The sequence below is a fragment of the Dipodomys ordii genome, unplaced genomic scaffold, assembly GCF_000151885.1.
Source record: "Dipodomys ordii isolate 6190 unplaced genomic scaffold, Dord_2.0 Scaffold82, whole genome shotgun sequence".
Taxonomy (NCBI): domain Eukaryota; kingdom Metazoa; phylum Chordata; class Mammalia; order Rodentia; family Heteromyidae; genus Dipodomys; species Dipodomys ordii.
Window position 1 is genome coordinate 4,172,754 of NW_012267298.1, and position 18,757 is coordinate 4,191,510.

The following is an 18,757-nucleotide window of genomic DNA, read 5'->3' on the forward strand; positions in this document are numbered from 1 at the left end:
CAGGAGGTGGAGCCTCCTGAATTCACAGGATCTGGGCCTTTCAAGGGTTTTCTGGTCCCCAGACCCTTCCTCTCTCCTGCTGTGTGTTTCCTGGCTGCCATTAGGTGAGTAATCTCCTCCATCACACTTTTCTTCCAGGATTCTGTATCATCACAGGCCAACCATGGACCAAAACCTCTGAAACTGTGACCTAAAAGAAACTTTACCTCCTTTGTTTATTGTTTTCTCAAATATTGTGTCATAGCAGCAAAAAGATAACTTAAGAAAACATATACAACGTTTGGGTTTGAGACCTATTTGCATATGTGTGATGAGGTATCTTAGGGCTATGATTCTCAAGTCCAAATACAAAACTCATGTATTATCATAAACACACAATCAACACAGCTACAAGGCAGTTTCACACAATTAAAAAAATAATCTCAGGCATAAATTTTCATGATGCAGAATTTTTCACTTACAGCATCGTGTTGGTGCTTAAATGGTGACTTTGAAGCACTATGGATTTCAGATTTTTGGCTCAGCCTTGCTCAATCTATACTAAGTTTGAGGGACCTGTGCAAATCCGAATGGAGTAAGAATTTGTCATTTAAGATTCTGGGACTAGAGACTGGAGGGTAAGATCTGACTGGAGATGAACTGGGGAAAGCGTGGGCGTAAGGACATCTTTAAAAACATTTCTAGGTTTGGTTGCAGCTAAGTGGACTGTCTGAGACACTGAGACAAAGGGGACAAGCAGCAATCTAGGCTAGAAAATTTGTTTTAGTTGGGAGTGAGAAGTTAGGCCAAATGCTCTTCCTGGAAGCTCAGCTGATTTATAGGTTGATTCCAAAGCTCTGACATTTGGGCCTATGACTACAAGCAGGGTATAGGACAGGGGGGAATAGGAGGTTCATCTTAAAAGGCTTTCCTTAAAATCTAGGATAATTAGCACATAGTGTATAGAAGGAAAAACTGTAGCCAGGTGCCAGTAATCACGCCTGTAATCCTAGTTACTTGGAAGGTGGAAAGAGGGAGGATCACAGATCCAGGTTAGCCCAAGCCAAAAAAGAAATTCTTGAAGCCTCAACTCAATCAACAGCTGGCCACGCATCCGTCATCCCAGTTATAGTGGTATAAAGTGAAAATAGGAGGATTGAGGTCCAGGCTGGCCCAAGCAAGATCCTATCACAAAAATAACCAGAGCTTGTAGGCACTTTGACACAAAGGGTAGAATGCCTCCCTATCAAGCTCAAAGCTTTGAGTTTAAACCCCAGTACCATCAGAAAAAAAGAAAATAGAAAGGAGGGGAAGGCTCCAAGCCTGTCTGCTTGCAACCGAGTTCCTTCTGCATTCTACCACCAAAACCACCTTGAATAATTTTCTGGTCTTCCAGGAGCTTCAGCTTATCTTTACCACAGAAATAACAATACTCTCTGCTCCTGGGGTTGCTGTAAGGCTTAATTAAGTTAATAAGTAGCAAGTGCTGAAGAGAGAGAATATGTGCCTGGCTCATGCTAAATGATCAGAGTTAACTCTAATTGTTCTTTTAGAAAATGTTTAATTGTTATTATAAACGTGATATACAGAGGGATGACAGTTACACATCAGGTAATCAGTGCATTTCTTTCTGGACAATTGTTCTTTCTGCTGCTGTGACTGATTTATGCAGAGTACCAAGCACTGCATTTCACGCGCACTGTCTTTGGTAGGAGATAGGGTTGTACCCATTTTAAAGATAAGGAAACTTGCCCAGGACCACACAGTCAATTTCAGGGCGAAGCCAGCATTCCCATCCAGGTCAACTACACAGCCTCTGCTCCTAATTACAGCCGTTCAATCCCTCCCAGAGATGCCCAGATGGCTGGTTTATGTCCAGTGCAGGGAGAAGAATGGCTGAGTAATGCACTAATTGAGCTTCTGCTTCAGCTTGCATTTCCACAGGTAATCGTTGCTTTTAACTTGGTGCTGACGGGCTTAGACAGTCATGCTTGGTTTAATGATGGGGTGGTACTGAAAACTGCAGTACTGGGTGATTTCATTGTGATGCACACATCCTAAGGGTGCTTACACACATCTCAATGGTACTCCTTTGATGTAATCAGGAGACGTAGTAAATAGGAGGCTGTAAGGCCACTGCAGTCATACTGTTTTGCAGCCAGGCCTTTCTCTTATTAAGAGAGTACTGGGAGCTCATGCCTGTAATTCTACTTGGGAGGCTGAAATCTGAGGATTGTGATTCAAAGCCAGCGGGGGCAGACAAATCCATGAGCCCCTTATCTCCAGTTAAACACCAAAGAGTTGGAGCTGTGGTAGAATGCCAGCCTTGAGTGGAACAAGCTAAGGGACAGTGCCCAGGCCCTAAGTTCAAGTTCCAGTACTAGCACACATGCATGTGCACATGTGCGTGTGCGTGCACACACACACACACACACACACACACACACACACACACACAATCCTTTTGATGTAATCAGGAAACACAGTAAACAGGAGATTTTACAGTCAAGGCTTTTCTTATTAGGAGGGCACTCTAGGTAAAAGTATAATGAATACATAAACGAGTGGCATAGCTATTTATTATCACCAACAAGTATTATGACCATGCATTCTTCTCTACTGCGCTTTTTTGCAGACACACCACCATTCCTGGCCTAGCACACTGTACTACACCACAACACAAATTCTCCTGTTCCAATGGAATCATTAGACACCTGGTCCTCAGCTGACTGTCCAGCTTCTGACTGTGAAGATTACAAAACACCACTATCTTATTCTGCATCTCACAGAGGCAGATGGGAAAGTTAAGAAGGCACAGGCTTTGGTATTTCTCAAATGTACCCGTATCAGAATAACCTCAGATGGTTAAAATACAGATTCCCTGCTCTTGACTCAAGGAACAAGAACCTCCCTGGGGGAAGGCCTGTGTGTGTGTGTGTGTGTGTGTGTGTGGTGTGTGTGTGCACGCGCGCGCACACGTGCTTTAACCAGCTACCCTGTGGCTAAGGCACAGATTCATGATAGGTAATACTGCCCTGTCTAACACAGCAGCCATGGCTCACAGCACATTTCAAATCATTAAAACCAGTACAGTCATGGGCTGGTGGCTCATGCCTATAATAATCCTAGCTACTCAGAAGGCTGAGCTCTGAGGACTGAGGCAAGCTAGCCTGGGCAGGAAAGCCCGTGACGCTCTTAGCTATAACTAACTAGAAAAATCCAGAAGGGGAGCTGTGGCTCAAGTCATAGACATCTGGCCTTGAATGAAAACCTAAGGGACAATGCTCAGGCCCTGAGTTCAAGTCTCAAAACTGGCATTAAAACAACAACAACAAAACCCACAAGTATACAATAAACCATTGAGAAATCCCTTCTGGCCTTCTAGGCCTAAACCCATATTCATTTAAAGGATGTACCTGGCATGCGTTAACCAAGGCACAAAACTTGGCTAACTTTTTTTTAATCAGTATGCAAGGCATAAATATTAATTACACTAAGGAGATACTATTAGCCACGCTATTAAGTTGGAAAGGTTCTGTCTGCATATCTATTTTCTCTAAGACACTCTGTCGGCCTTGAAGGCCAAGACTAGGCAACGATGACTATGGATGATTTTTCTCCAGGCCACAGGCTCAAAGAAATACTCAGGAATTACTTAATTGGTCTACAGGATGTAAGTTAAACAGGAAACTGACAAAACATTCATACCTAGGAGACAAGCTACTGTCCCCAACACAGAAAATAGCAAGTCATGGGGAAGACATGGAAAAATAGGAACCTTTGCTTATTGTTGGTGGGAGAATAAATTGGTGTGGCTGCCACGGAACACTGTATAATGGTTCCTCAATACTGTCTGTCATCCAGCCAGGCACCAGTGACTCACGCCTATGATCCTAGCTGCTCAGGAGGCTGAGGTCTAAGAATCACTGTTCAAAGCCAGCCTGGGCAGGAAAGTTAGTCTTATCGCCAATGAAACACCAAAGTGCCAGAAGTAGACCTATGACTCAAGTGGCAAAGCACCAACCTTGAACAACAACAACAACAAAAAAACTATGGGACAAAGCCCCAAGCCCTGAGTTCAAGACACACACACACACACACACACACACACACACACCACAATTTTAAAAAAAAAAAGAGGAGGGAGGGGTTAATTGATTCAAGCACAGAAAGAATCATCTTAGCTCCTCAGGTGGTAGAGATCTGAAGAGATCTGGAGGATGACAATTTGAGGCCAGTCAAGGCAGAAAAGTCCTCAAGACACTCCTCTCCAATAATAATAATAATAATAACCAGCAAAAAGCCAGGCCAGGCTGGAGGCCCAGCTGAAGTGGTAACAGGTCAGAATAACAAGTGTGAGGTCCTGAGTTCAAACCCCAGTACCATCAGAATAAAAACACACAGCATTCACAAAAAAGTGAACTAACAAAATGAGAAAGGAGAGAAAGGGGGTAAGAGCAGGGGAAGGGCGTCAGGGAAGGGAGTGTGTAGGCTGATCTTTCCCACCTCTAAATTTAGGGTGAGCTTCCTGCCTGGCTGTATCTAGCTGAGGAACGGCAAAGCTGGGGAAGGGCCAGGGGAATTTTAACCAGCTTCAGTGACATCCAAAGGGCTGTCATGGTGAATGAGAATACTATTTTTCCAAAGCACATTTCCTTCTCCTCTTCCATCCAGAACCCTACGGCTTCCTCACCCTTCCAACTATGTCAGCAATGCGGAGTGGAGAGGTCAGCCGTCCGTGGCCGGCTCCGGGGACACGCTTCCCACCATGTGCAGCATGCATTCCTGACCCCTGCCCTGGAACCAAAATGGGACATCAGCTGGGCGCAGGGAAATTCAATTTGGGCTGACAGCCGGCGGCTGGGTAATGACAGGGCTTCTGCTTTGACATTTGGGGGGGTGGGAGGAGGCCGCAGAGTTTCCCATGGTTTGGCTAAGGAAGGTCTAAAGCTCAGGTCAGCTTGTTCATACAGATGGAGGAAAACCCCGACCATCAGGCCAGCTGCTTTACAGCAGGCTGCTAGCTTCCATTTGCTGTGTTCCAGCCTTCATGCCAATGCTTGGGTTAAAAAAAAAAAAAACCACAAAGGGCAACAGGAATCTGTGAAACCCAGACCTTTTCTCTCTTGATTCTTTGCCATGGTCCCCCATGCCCACAATTACTTCATGGTCCCTTTCTAGCTGCTTCTGTTCCAGCCATCACACCTACTATCAGAAGGAAAGACGAAGCAGGAAAGCAGGCCTTTTTCCTTTAAGGATGCTTCCTGGAAAGGGCACCTGCTGCTTCTACTTTGTGTGAATTTAGTTGTCAGTTACAAAACAAACAAACAAACAAAAGAAGCCTAGGAAATAAAACTTGATTCTGTGAGAAAGCCCTTGCCAGCCTGAGTGTTATCATCACCAAGGAGAACAGAGCTTCCTGTATCATGCTGATATTACTGAAACCTTGCTCTGGGATAAGCTCTGCAGGCAGACTGTGGAGTTTTGAGTCGTAGATCCATACTTCCACAGTCCTGTGACCTCGGAAGAGCTACTTAACCACTCTGTGCTTCCGCCACCATCTGTAGAATCCCTACTATGTGCCAGGGATTCCTGCGCATTAGATGAGTTGAGGCGCATGCCTGGTACATAGTGGGAGGTGCCTCTGTCCACTGCTGTCAGATTGACTGACTGTTCCACGTCACATTACCGCTGCTGCTCCTGCCTGCCACGTCTGCCACCATTGCTACTGCTTCTGTTGGTACTGCTGCTGCTCCCCTTAGTGCCACCCTGTCTATGGTCTCTATCACTGCCACCTCTAAAGGACATTGTACTGAGTGGGGACACGGAGGCCGGTAGGGAGTGTGAGGCAGGTGTTGAGATCTGCTGCTCTTCCATTACCTGTTTTGGGTACCGGTTTCTTGGTGGTAAAAATTCATCAGGTGGCAGCCAGGTGTTAGTGGGTCATGCCTGTAATTTGAGCAACTAAGGAGGCTGAGGTTAGGAGGATTGTGTTTTGAGGCCAGTCCAGGCAGAAGATTCCACAAGTCCCCCATTGGAATGGAAAAAAGCTGAGTGTGGGGGTGTGCTCCTGACATCCCAGACTCTGGATCCAGGTGAGCACCCAGGCAGGATGTGAGACCCTACATCAAAAATAAGCAGTGGAGGGGCTGAGAAGGTGGCTCAGTGGTAGAGCACTTGCCTTGCATGCATTAGGCCCTGGGTTCAATTCCTCAGCACCACATAAGCAGAAAAAACCAGAAGTGGCACTGTAACTCAAGTGGCAGAGCGCTAGCCTTGAGCTAAAGAGCTGAGGGACAGTGCCCAGGCCCACAGTTCAGGCCCCATGACTGACAAAAATAAAGAAAGAAAGAATTGAAGATCTTAGCTGGGCACTGGTGGCTCACACCTGTAATCACAGCTACTCAGGAGGCTGAGATCTGAGGATCGTGGTTCAAAGCCAGCCTAGGCAGGAAAGTCCATGAGACTCTTATCTCTAATAAACCACTCAGAAGACTGGAAGTGGTGCTGTGGCTCAAGTGGTGAGCTGAAGAGCTGAGGGACAGCACCCAGGCCCAGAGTTCAGGCCCCACAACTGGCCAAAAAAATAAATTAAAAAAAAAATAAGCAGTGGGGAAAAAAATGGGTCTAGAAGTATGACTCAATGTAGAACACCTTTCTCACAAAGTCAGGGCCCCTAAGTTCAAACCCAGTACCGCTAAATTAAAAAGAAATCCTTGGGTGTCTCACACTTCTGATAGACAATGCAACGTGTTCACCTCATACTTCATTAAAACACGTCATGCACCCACCCGGAAGGTGACGGAACAGGAGCAGCCCCGCTGCTGCCGGATACATGGGCTGCTCTGAACTTAACAGGAGGTCCTAGGTCTGCGTTCCTACCTCTTGCTGCCACATCTAACAGACATCTGTCTACTGCACAATACTCATATACCAGAACCAGCTAGGAAGCTTGGGATACAGAAAGCATGAAGAAGACACGCCCCAGTAAGGCACTGTCAAAAAGAGGTGGGAGAGGTCAATGCCAACACGGTACAGATTGACAGCCACCAATGAGGCTCGGGTGGTACACACACATAAAGGGCCCAGCCACACAGCCAGGTCTGCTCCAGTGACTACAAATGGAAGTTCCCACATGCAAGGGCAAGCTGACCACCTGCAGACTCCATCCAGAGTTAGACAGCAGTGTTCCACCCCGGCTGACCCGCAGAGGAGGGGTCAGATTTCCTTGTTTTGTCTGTCACTGTCACGTGTGAGCTTAGTAGCTGGCAACCTCCGAGTTCACTAGAGGAGAAAGGGAAACACAGAACTAGAGCCTTCCCATGCTCATCACCACCCAAGTATAGGCAACTGATATTTCAAACCATGAGTGAACAAATGAATGAATGATTCAAATCATAACCCACTGTAGTACAGTTATCATTCTTGGAAAATCACAAGGTAAGGAGGAGAAGAGAAGTAGCAGCTGTTGTTTTGTGTGTTTTTGTGTGTGAGTGTGTGTGGTATGTATATGTGTGTACGTGTGTATGCTGGGGCTTGAACTCAGGGCCTGGGCACGGTCCTTTAGCTTTTTTACTCAAGATTGGTATTCTACCACTTGAGCCACAGCTCAAGTGGCAATTAACTGGAGATAGGAGTCTCATGGACTTCCTGGCCTAAGCTGGGCTTAAACTGTCATCTCAGATCTCAGCATCACCAGGACCCAACTCAACAGCCTCAGTTTTGACTCCCAACTCTGGCTTCTTGCCACTCTCTCCTACTTAAGATATTTTCAAATAACAAATGGTCTTTAAAAACTATTTTTACCGCCAGGTGCCAGTGGATCACGCCTATAATCCTAGCTACTCAGGAGGCTGATCTGAAGATCACAATTCAGAGCCAGCCTGGGCAGGAAAATCTATGAAACTCTTATCTACAGTGAACCACCAGAAAACCAGAACTGGCACTGTGGCTCAAGTGGCACAACACTAGCCTTGAGCTGAAGAGCTGAGGGATAGCACCCAAGCCCAGAGTCCAAGCCCCACAACCAACAACAACAACAACAAAACTATTTTCACAAACAATGCATGTTTTCTCTCATGTGCAGTAGCTATATATAAAATACAAGATAAATTATACATGACTCTAAACAGCGAAAGGAATACAATTCCTATGTGCCTATCATACAAAATAATATTTAACAAAATGAACTCCAAGAAATGGAAATAAGAGTTTTCTTCTTTTTCTTTTCTTTTTTTGACTTGTTTGTTTTCCATCTTTGGGAAGGGTAAGGTGTGGTGGGGGGGACACAGAAATGGAGGGACATGGGGCGACCAAATTCAGCAGTGGTATGCAGTAGAAACTATGTTGAAAATGAACTATACAACTTGTGGGCAGGGACAGAGGGAAAAACTGGGAGAGGATAAAGAAGAAGGTGACATTGTCCAAAAAGAAATGTACTCATTAACCTGACTTACATAACTTTAACCCCTATAGACATCACCTTTAGAATAACAACTTTTTAAAAAATATATTTTAAAAGCCTACTTTCAGCCAGATGCTGGTGGCTCACACCTGAAATCCTAACTACTCAGGAGGCTGAAATCTAAGGATTGCAGCTTGAAGCCAGCCTAGGCAGGAAAGTCTGTGAGACTCTTTTCTCCAATTAACCACCAGAAAACCAGACTTAGTGCTGTGTCTCAAATGGTAGAGAACTAGCTTTGAGTACAAAGAGGCTCAGGGACAGTGTCCAGGCCCTAAGTTCAAGCCCCACAACCAACAATAAATGAATAAACAAACTCTACTTTCATGGGCTAGACATAGTGGCTCACCTCTGTAATCTCAGCTATGCAGAAAACATAGGAGATAGAGGTCTGAGTGTGGACAAAAAGAACAAGATGTTGTTTAAAAAGTAATTAAAGCAAAAAGAGCAAGGGGCGTGGCTCAAATGGTATAGCACTTGCCTTCAAAGTACAAGGCCCTAAATTCAAATCCTAAAGACACCACAAAAAACCCCAAACCCTCAAAAAACCTATTTTCATGCTAAAAATGAAATATTCACTGTGTTCTGTGTGCCTATATTATTCAAAATCCTTTTCTGTACATCTAACCTACACTAAAATAAATAATTATTACCCCCTTTGCTTGAATAAGGAAACAAGACACAGAGACAACCCATTAATGGTTTGTCTATAGTCATACAGCAAGTCAGTTTCAGGCTCATTGACTTTGATTTGCAATTGACTTTAGAGTCTCAGACTCTGCAAGGTTTCCCAGCTGGGGGAGCGGGGAGGGGGGGGTCAGGGAAAAGTGATGTTAAACGCAGCTGGGTAGTAAGCAGGACTGGTGGGTGAGCTGAATGAAATGTTTCCCAAGAGCCTCATGACTGGGGGACTTGGGCGTGGCTAACATGCCACCTGCTACTGTTGGTGGCATCATGGTCCTTATCACCAACAATATCCCTGACTTCTGGAACCTTTGCAGTCCTGACTTTTCTTCTGAATGAAGGCCATGGGTTATGGCTATGGTAGAAAATACAAAATCCACAAACACCAGCCAGCTAGCTCATTGCCACCGACGATCACGAGGATTGCGTTTGTGCCAGATTCCCTTGCTCGTGTTTTGTGGCATTTTGCATTCTGACCCCTTCCTACCCTCCACCCACACCCCCCTACCATGGTCCCTCTGCTCTTCCCAGGCCAGGCTGGCTGGACACAACGCACTCACCGATTCCATAGTGAATCTCTCGAGGAAAAACTGGAGAGCCTGGAGGCCGAAGATCTCATGTCTCAGCCGTCACATCCGAAAATGACCTGCAGGAGGGTGGGAGAGAGGGTGACAGGTCATCCACTGGGCGGGAGACCCTGCCTCAGGCCAACGCTGTCCCTGCCTGGAGGTGTTGAGCCACGCTAGGAACCAGAACGGCTGTCCAATATTTTGAGGGAGAACTTGTGCACCCCACTTAGGAGCCGTCAACTCCATTGGTGTCTGCGTAACGAAGCCTCAGGGATCCTTCTGGCGTTCTATTTCTGGCTCTACGTTGGAGAGCAATTTATAAGTCATTAACTTCTCTACACGAAGGCTCTTAAATATGAACTTAACAGCTTGCTGCGGGGTGAGACAGACAGACAGGCAGGCAGGCAGACAGACACTGCTGGGTGACCATGGGAAGGCAGAGGTGTTCCATTGGCCAAAGAACCAGCCCCACGAAGGAGGTAGAGACAGATGAACATACATACCCCAGGACAGGCCCTCTGAACCTGGGAGATGATTTAAATTAATTCATGCATACCAAAGCTTAATTAATTGCTGAGTGCAAGGAGTACAGGAAGCCTGGAATGAAAGGTGTTGGGTAAGAGAACGGTTTCAATACACAGGGAGCATCACAAACCAGGGGCCTGCTTGGTTCTTCCCCAGGGATGAGCCTGCACCTCTAGGCAGGCCAGAAACTCCATGCTCTCATCCCTATAGCCAATTCAGTCCCTAGTCATGGCTACTTTCCTTGCTAAATATTTCCCTCTAGGTCTCTCCACAAAGCCCTGGATCAAGCCTCATCATTCTTACCTGGGCCACAGCCAGTGCCTCCATCTGATGCCCCCCCCCCATATCCCACCATTCCCTCTGGAAATCTGGTCTCCAGTGCTAAAATCAGAATAACCTCTCTCCTCTCCTCCCCTCTCCCCTGTCTCTTCTCTCTCTTCTGTTCCTTCTCCCTCTTCTCTCTTTTTCCCTCTCCCCCTCCTTTCCCTTTCTCCCTCCTTCTTCTTCTCCTCCTTATTCTTCCTCTCCTCTCTCTCCCCTCCTTCTCTCCTTTTATTACACACACAACAGAGAATTGCATCACGAATGCAGCACCAATCACCAGCAAGCCATTTTCAATCTTAGCCACCCACACCCTCTCCCTCCCCAGCACATTATAGTTCCAGGCATTTTATCAATTCCATAGTTATTACCGCCTATCTTGAAGATAAGGTCTTTCATAAAAATATAATGGCAATACCACTGCCACACTTCCAAAAGATTATAATAGTCCCTTGATATCATCAAATTCCCATACAATGTTCAAATTCCTAGTAGTCTCGTAGAAATGCCAAAATTAATGTTTGTTTTGAAAGAAAAAAATTGTACCCAAGTAAGGCTCATGCCTTCCAGCTGGTTGATATGCAAGTGACAGGTGGAAAGCATGACCCTGATTTTGTTACCTCCCACCTCTCTGCCTCCAGCTGAATATCTTCAGTAGCTTCTCAACACTCTGGGATGAACACTGAAATCATTTAATATGGTCTGACGTGTGTCCAGCTCTCTGGCCTCATCTTGCCCCCAGAATCACTGCTGAAACTCTGAGGCTTTGGGCATTCAGCAAAACCAACTAGTACACATGAAAATATTAATTTATACACAAAAGTGAATGTAAACTCTGGTTGCAAAAAGTGAAAACCAGGCCAAGCATTAGTGGCCCACGCCTATAATCCCAGCTACTCAGGAGGCCAAGTTCTGAGGATCATAGTTCAAAGCCAGCACAAGCAAGAAAGTCCATGGGACTCTTGGATCTATTTAAGCACCAAAAAGCCAGAAGTAAAGCTGTAGTTCCAAGTGGTGGAGTGCTAGCCTTGAGAAAAGGAAAGTAAGGTAGAAGGGAAGGAGAGAGAAAGGGAGAGAGGGTGGGAAGGGAAGGAAGGAGGGAGGGAGAAGAAAGGAATGAAGGAGAAAAGAAAGAAAGAAAGAAAGAGAGAGAGAGAGAAAGAAAAGCTCAGGGACAGCACCCAGGCCCTGAATTCAAGCCTCAGGACTGGCAGAAAAAAAAAAGAAACAAAGAAAGCCAGGCACCCAGCAAAAGTACAATGAGTGTAGATAGAATTACGTGGTACCAATTTGATCCTCACAAAAGTCCTCCAAGAGGCCAAGCAAAGTGGCCCATGTCTGTAAACCCAGCCCCTCTGCAGGCAGAAACTGGGAGGCTAGGTACAGTGGTATGCATGTAATCCTAGTTACAAGACAGGCTAAGAGGATCATAGTCTCTTAGGCTGCTTTAAAAATAACTTAAAAGTACAGGCCCATTTGAATGACTGCGAGTCGGGCCTGGCTGTCCGGGGCTGAGGGCTGTCCTGGGAGGCCAAGCGCGATCATGGCACTTTGCAGCACCATGAAGCACCGGTGTTTAAGAGATTATGGTAATTATGGTATCTGAAACCCACAATGTTAAAAAAAACAAAATTTTTGTAATAATACTGAGGAGCTTTCCGTTGATCTAAGAAGAACATGAAGAAGGTTAAGAAATCTCTGAAAGAGTTGGCTGCTTACATAAACAGAACAGTGGGACACACTGTGAAAAGCCCAGATAAACTACATAAGGTGATCTAGCACGGACAGAAAGTCTATCATCCCTTCCCAAATCCTTGTTACAAAAAGGACAGGGAGAAGTGGAGGCTGTGACATGGCAGATAAAGAAAATGAACTGGCTTGTGCAGGCCATCTGCCTGAAGAGTTACGCCGTGATAGTCCAATGTACTTGGTTAACCCCAGTGCAGCTGGTTCTTCACAAACAGAAAACCTATCATCAAAATTTAGTAGGTTTTTTTTTCCCCCTGAGGTTTCTCAGGATCATGAGACAATGGCTCAAGTTTTATTCAGCAGGAATTTGAGGTTGAATATAGCTCTAACATTCTAGATAAAGAGAAGTATAAGTGAACTTGTAGCTTATTTGGTAAGGATAGAAGATCTTGGAGGTGTGGTAGATTGCCTCCCTGTGCTCACCAATAGTTTGCAGGAAGAAAAGCAGTATGTTCTCACTGCTGTGTAGACTTGTTGCTTATAGTGAAGTCATTACTTAAGAGCAAATTTGAAGAGTATGCAATAGTTGGTCTAAACTGGCTTCAAGCAGTAATAAAAAGGTGGTGGTCAGAACTGTCATCCAAAACAGAAGTTATAAATGATGGAAATAATAAGATTTTAAAGCAATAATTAAATGGATTGTGGGAATGGGAAAACCATCTTACTTATGCTCCAGGATATACTGGCAATATAAGCTAAGGATGTAGATACTTATTTATTACAGTTGCATTGAGACATTTCATCTACTAAGGAGCATCTGGTTTTTCTGAACGTTGTTGGACTATATGATTTCCCCCAAATAGGTCTCTTCTGAGAACTGTGAACTGTGGGGGGGAAAATCAAAATCATTTTTCTTTCAAAAGCCACATAATAAAACAACTAATGAAACTCATAGCAATCTACTTCACATTGAAATGGAAAAACATCCAAAAGGAGCAGCTCCAACCTCAATGAGGTAGAAGTGCACTGTGAAGATTGTTCACCTGCTGCTTTGGGATGCTTTGTTATTTGGGCACATTGTTTAAGAACTATTGTTCTTACTGCAATCCTGCAAAGGAAGATCATTTATACTACATGAGGAAATAAGAGAGGACTTATTCCTAGAACTACAAAGACCAATCATTAATTTTTGTGTTTTATATGAAACACTGTCATGGATGCAGCTATTTTCTTATGTTGAAAAGACTTTGAAAGTTTGAAACACCATAGTAAGTAATATTAAAAAAATTTTGTGCACACTGATACTGATAAAAAATGCCTTAATTATTAATAAGCCAATGTGATAGGATACCAATATCTGCTTTTTTAAATTAAAACAAATCATGCTTCTGGCATGATGAAAATCATGGAATTAAATCAGGGGTTTAAATTTTTGTAGTGTTGTTCTGTGAAACATATTTCATATCATTTTCAAACTTAAGAGTATATTTTTAATATTTCTGACTTTTTTCCAGAATTTTCCTATCAAGTATGTATTTATCTCTATATAAAGAAAAAGGTGAATATGTATATCTATGAATGTTTAACTGGAAATGTCTGGAGCTGACTAACTTATATCTGATTTTTTTACATAGATTTCTAATATTTCATTTCTGTGCCCTTTAAACTGCTTCTATTTGAGTAAATTCACTAAATATTTCTTTTATTTTTTGGGGGGGGGGGTCCAGTCGTGGGGCCTGAACTCTGGGCCTGGGCGCTGTCCCTCAGCTCTTCAGCTCAAGGCTAGCGCTCTACCGCTTGAGCCACAGTGCCACTTCCGGCTTTTTTCTTTTTGCTTATGTGGTGCTGGGGAATTGAACCCAGGGCCTCATGCATGCAAGGCAAGCGCTCTACCACTGAGCCACCTTCCCAGCCCTCACTAAATATTTCTAAAAAAAATAATAACCTAAAAATAAAAGGGCTGAATGCTGAATGTGCAGCATAAAGTATGCAAGGCCCTGAGTTCAAATCCCATTATAGTAAAAAAAAAAAATGGGGTGTGTGCACACATGAATGAGTGAACAAGAGAGGGAGCGAGGAGGAAAGAAGGAGAAAGGGAAGGAGAGATTGAGAGAAAGAGAGAGGGGATGTGGGAGAGAGCAAAGGAAACAGGAAGAGAGGGAGGCAGAGTAAAGAGAGAGAAAGAGGCATAGAGGTAAGATAGATAATAATGAATCAGCTTTATAGAGCATAAAATCAAGCTCAGACATAGGAATTAATGTGTCCAAGACAGTGCATGGCGGAAGTGAGCCTCGGACCCAAGCTGTTTGATGCAAGGATTGTAAGCCAGGCTTCCTCTACATAAGATGCCACCGGTGCTATCACGTGACTTCCTCATCCCCCACCTACCTCCAGGCTTGGCCATTCCTCTGATAGGTGGTGGAGCTGCTGAGTGGAGTGGCAAGACCACTGAGCTTTAAGCCAAAGAACCAGGGTTCTGGTCTCCCCCTGCTCCACAGCAGAACTTTCCCTTCCCGGGTGAGCCTCTCATGTCCCTGTTTATGAAATGAGGCCATGAATCTCAGCCTTACCTGCACCCCTGTACTGCCCTGAGCCTCCTGGGAGACGGAGTGTGAAAGGCTGTGTGAGGTGGGACTCCAGGGTGAGTTCACACCTCGCTGCCTCAACTCAACCCAGCAGCACCACATAAGCCTCTTCTCCCAGGCCCGTGTTTGGCCCACAGAGCTCATGCATACACGTGGGTTGAGTCCCATGTATGCTTTCAGACTCTTTCTTTTTTTCAAACACAGATGATTTCTTTCCAGTTATGACATTAATCTCGAGGTACCTGAAAAACTATTATGACATTAAAAATAAAGACTATTATCTCAGCATTTGAAAATAAATACTGTTATGAGTTCTAAAGCCATTTCCTTTCTGTGACTGGTTTATGCAAGGGTATGATAAAGGATACAGTTCAATTAACATGATACTCTAAGAACCAGAGAATACTAGTAAGGGGAAAAAAATCATCCATTTGTATTCACTCATTCATTCAACATTGTTTTTGTAGTGCCAGGAATCGAACCCTGGGCCTCATACATGCCAGGAAAATGCTCTGCCACTGAACTACAGCCCCAGCAAAAATTTAAATCTGACTCCAATTCTTTACTAGCCTTTTAATTTAGGCCTTTTAGCCATGGTCTCACTATACAGCACTGATTTGCTTCAAACTCTTGCTCCTCTTGCCTTTGCCTCTCAAGTGCTAGGATTACAGGTGTGTACCAGCACACCGAGCTTCATTCAACCTAGTATTCTATTGTACTTCTCATGGGCTTGGACCTTTCTTGCTGACTGAAGACAAAGCCAAGAAAACAAGAAAGTTGTTGATCTCAAAAAATTAACCTTTATTTATTATTTTATAAAAAAATAAACATAAAGAATTACTAAATGCTGGGCACTGGATGATAATGAAGTAAAGATGATGCATCCTTTGCTAGATCTTGTATCTTGACTTACTTTCAGATAACCAGTTGGCCTCCAGAACAAAAGGAAAGAACCCAGATGTGGTGACCCAGGTGACCTACTTGACCTTATACATTTCAGTTCTCTCATCTTCAAAGTTGGGAGAATCACAATAGCTCAGTCCCTGTGAAAGTCAATGAGATAATGTGCTCAAGACATGGGGATAGAACTGCACAGCCCCTGATAACTGATGAGTAGTGTTGATGTGAGATTACCTCATTTCATGGTCATAACCAGGCTTTATGAGGGGAAAGTCAGAAGTAAAACATGGCTACCACTAGGGCCTTCAGAAGACTGTGGAGAATGTGGTGGATTGCTCCCATCTAGAGAAAGGAAGCTGATTCATCGACTTGCCACCTTCAGCAGCTCTGCAGAACCAGAACGGCCTCAGGCATGGATGCGGGAGGGATGTTTCTTATGAGCAGAAACTTGCAGTTGCTCAAAGATATGGGCAAAGAAGCAACACCATCTATAAACAGGTGCTTGATTAAAGACTGGGTGAACATGTCCTTCCCACCGCCTCTCATCCCAGTGATGAAAGATTGGAAACAACTACATACTAAGGTGAACTAGAATCCAACACCATTAACTATCCATATGTGAACTTCCCATGTGTCTGCCTTTCCCCTCAAAGTCTGTCCCATAACATGCCAGCATCGACTCCAGACAGCCACTCCGGATGCCACCCAGGCCTACGTAGCAACACAAATCATATGGCACATAAACCCTTCTTCACTGCCAACCCTCAAACCTTCATTGAGTTTTAGTCTTTAGGGGTCTCATGGAGGATTGAGGTTCACTGCTTTCGTGGGTATGTTCTGACCCCTTCAGTCATCTGCAGCTGGCTACCTCACTGACTATATTTTCCTCCCATAAAATCATGTCAAGCACTTTTCCTACTTACCAATGCAATCATTTCCTGTTCTGTTGGAGCTGTACTTAGGAAAGCAGGGGCTTAAAAAATAGACAAAATACATTTTATACTTCTATTTCAGCAAATAAATTTGAAGTCTAGTTTGTCTAATCCCAGTTGAAATTCCATCCCTTCCAGGATGCTTTATCCAATTTTTCCAGCCCAATAATCTAACCTTTCCTGAATTTTCAGGGAACTAATAACAAAAGCTCCTTTTTGAGCACTAAAAGGGTTAATTTTATGTGTCAACTTGTCTTGATTACTGGATGCCAGGATAGCCAGTAAGTTGTTTCTGCTGAAGGTATATCTGAAAGGTTGAATAAAGACTGCCCTCTCCAGTGTGAGTGGGTACAATCCAATCTGTTCAAGGCCCCAAACAGAACAAAAGAGCAGAGAAAGGGTCAATTTGTTCTGCTTAAACTGGGCCACACAGCTTCTCCTGCCCTTGACTGCTCAAGCTCCTTGTTCTAGGGCCTTCAGACATAGACCACAATGGAGACCATACATTTCTCTGATTCTCTGGCCGTTGGACCTGAACTGAACTACATCACTGGCTTTCCTCGTTCCCCAGGCTGCAAAAGGCAGATCATAGGAGCTGTGAGCCTTCATAATCAATTTCAGTTATTAAAAGAATAAAAACTGAGAGCATGGCTCAAGAAGAATGCTTGTCTTGCTAGCAAGGATGAAGATCTCCTATGAAGGTCTAGCTAGCAAGGACCTGAGGTTCATCTCCTGTAATAAATCTTCTTTGGAAATGGAGGTATGACCCAAATGTGAGAACACCAGCCTTGAGCCAAAAAGCTAAGGGAGAACAGGAGGCCCTTAGTTTTAGTCCCAATTCCAGCACAAGATAAATATTCATAGCTGGGCATGGTGGCTCTAGCTACTTGGGAGGCAGAGATCTAGAAGATCAAGGTTCAAGGTGAGGCAGAAAGTTCATGAGATCCTCATCTCAACCCATAGCTATATGCAGTGGTGTGCATGTCATCTGATATTAGAGAAGTACAAATGGCAGGACAGAAGTCCAGAATAGCACAAGCAATGCAAAAAGGGCTAGAAGAGTGGCTGGAGTGGTGTAGATCTGCACAGAGACACAGGCAGGAAGAAGTGTGGTGATACTGCCTAGGTGGAATATGATATCATAGGACACGACTCACAAGTATTTCTAAGTGCTAACCACATGCTATTTTCTGTTAGCTCAAGCATACCATAATGAGCATCATGCTCTAGGGAAATATATCTGCTCAGCCATTAATATATTGGAAATTAAATTCAACCAAATGTCAAGAACATAACATGATTAGTAAAATAGAGATACTCTCTGTTTAAGGTTCTGGTGCCAAAAGAACCCATATAATACAGGCTATTATTGGTTTAAAAACAACAACAAACCTTGGCATTCTGAAAACAGTTGCATCTTGCAAACAGTGGGCATCTTTAAAAAAGTGAATGCTAGAGAAAAGTCTCAGGAAGTTGAGGAGAGAAAGCAAGTGATCTCAAGAGTTGCATGCCAGGAGGCAGGCTCATTTCACCTACCAGATACTCAGTCTGCTCCTCACAAGACCAGCAAGAGCAGGGTCCATTCAGTGGGTGCCCCAAAAAGTACACATTTCCTTCACGGTGTCCTGAGAAGAACGGCACTTATGTCAAGTGATACCTGTGGTATCTGGGGTTTGTTGCACTGCTATTTTAGCAGCATGATCAAGATTCCTTCCTAACTCTGATGTGTGGGCACAATGGGGACAGAGCCATCTGTATAGCTGGTCCTCTGTGTTCACGGAGCAGAAGAAGGAAGCAGCAGGCAGCCTGGTGTTTGGGAGGGGAGGCTTTCCAAGCACTCACAGAGGGACAGTGGAGACTAACATTGCAACACTGACTATCTCACCCAACTACTGCGTCTCGGTGATGAAGGTCCCTACAGTGAGCCTTGTCTTCCTCTGGGAAATAGAGTTGCAGAAGACACAGATGATGTCCACACATTCAGCCTCAAAGCTCACAGGTCATTAAAGGTGGGTACATCCTTCTGCAAGCAACAGCAGCCAGTCTCTGCCACCATGGATCAGGCTAGAAGTGCCCTTCTCCCAAAGCCATCTAGCAGACCAGGATGGGTGG

General features: G+C 44.4%; 1 protein-coding gene and 1 pseudogene across 2 annotated transcripts in view; one reads left to right on the forward strand and one right to left on the reverse strand.

Annotated features, from left to right (window-relative positions):
• The window catches only part of Asap1 (ArfGAP with SH3 domain, ankyrin repeat and PH domain 1), a 297,167-nt gene that overhangs the window by 249,170 nt on the left and 29,240 nt on the right, over positions 1-18,757 (reverse strand). For both annotated transcript variants that reach the window (XM_013025186.1, XM_013025185.1), the window contains exon 2: positions 9,685-9,770. In XM_013025186.1, the coding sequence (XP_012880640.1) occupies positions 9,685-9,743 (59 nt within the window). In that variant the 5' untranslated portion in view covers positions 9,744-9,770. The remainder of the gene's footprint in view (positions 1-9,684; positions 9,771-18,757) is intronic.
• LOC105992344 lies at positions 12,135-13,021 on the forward strand (annotated as a pseudogene).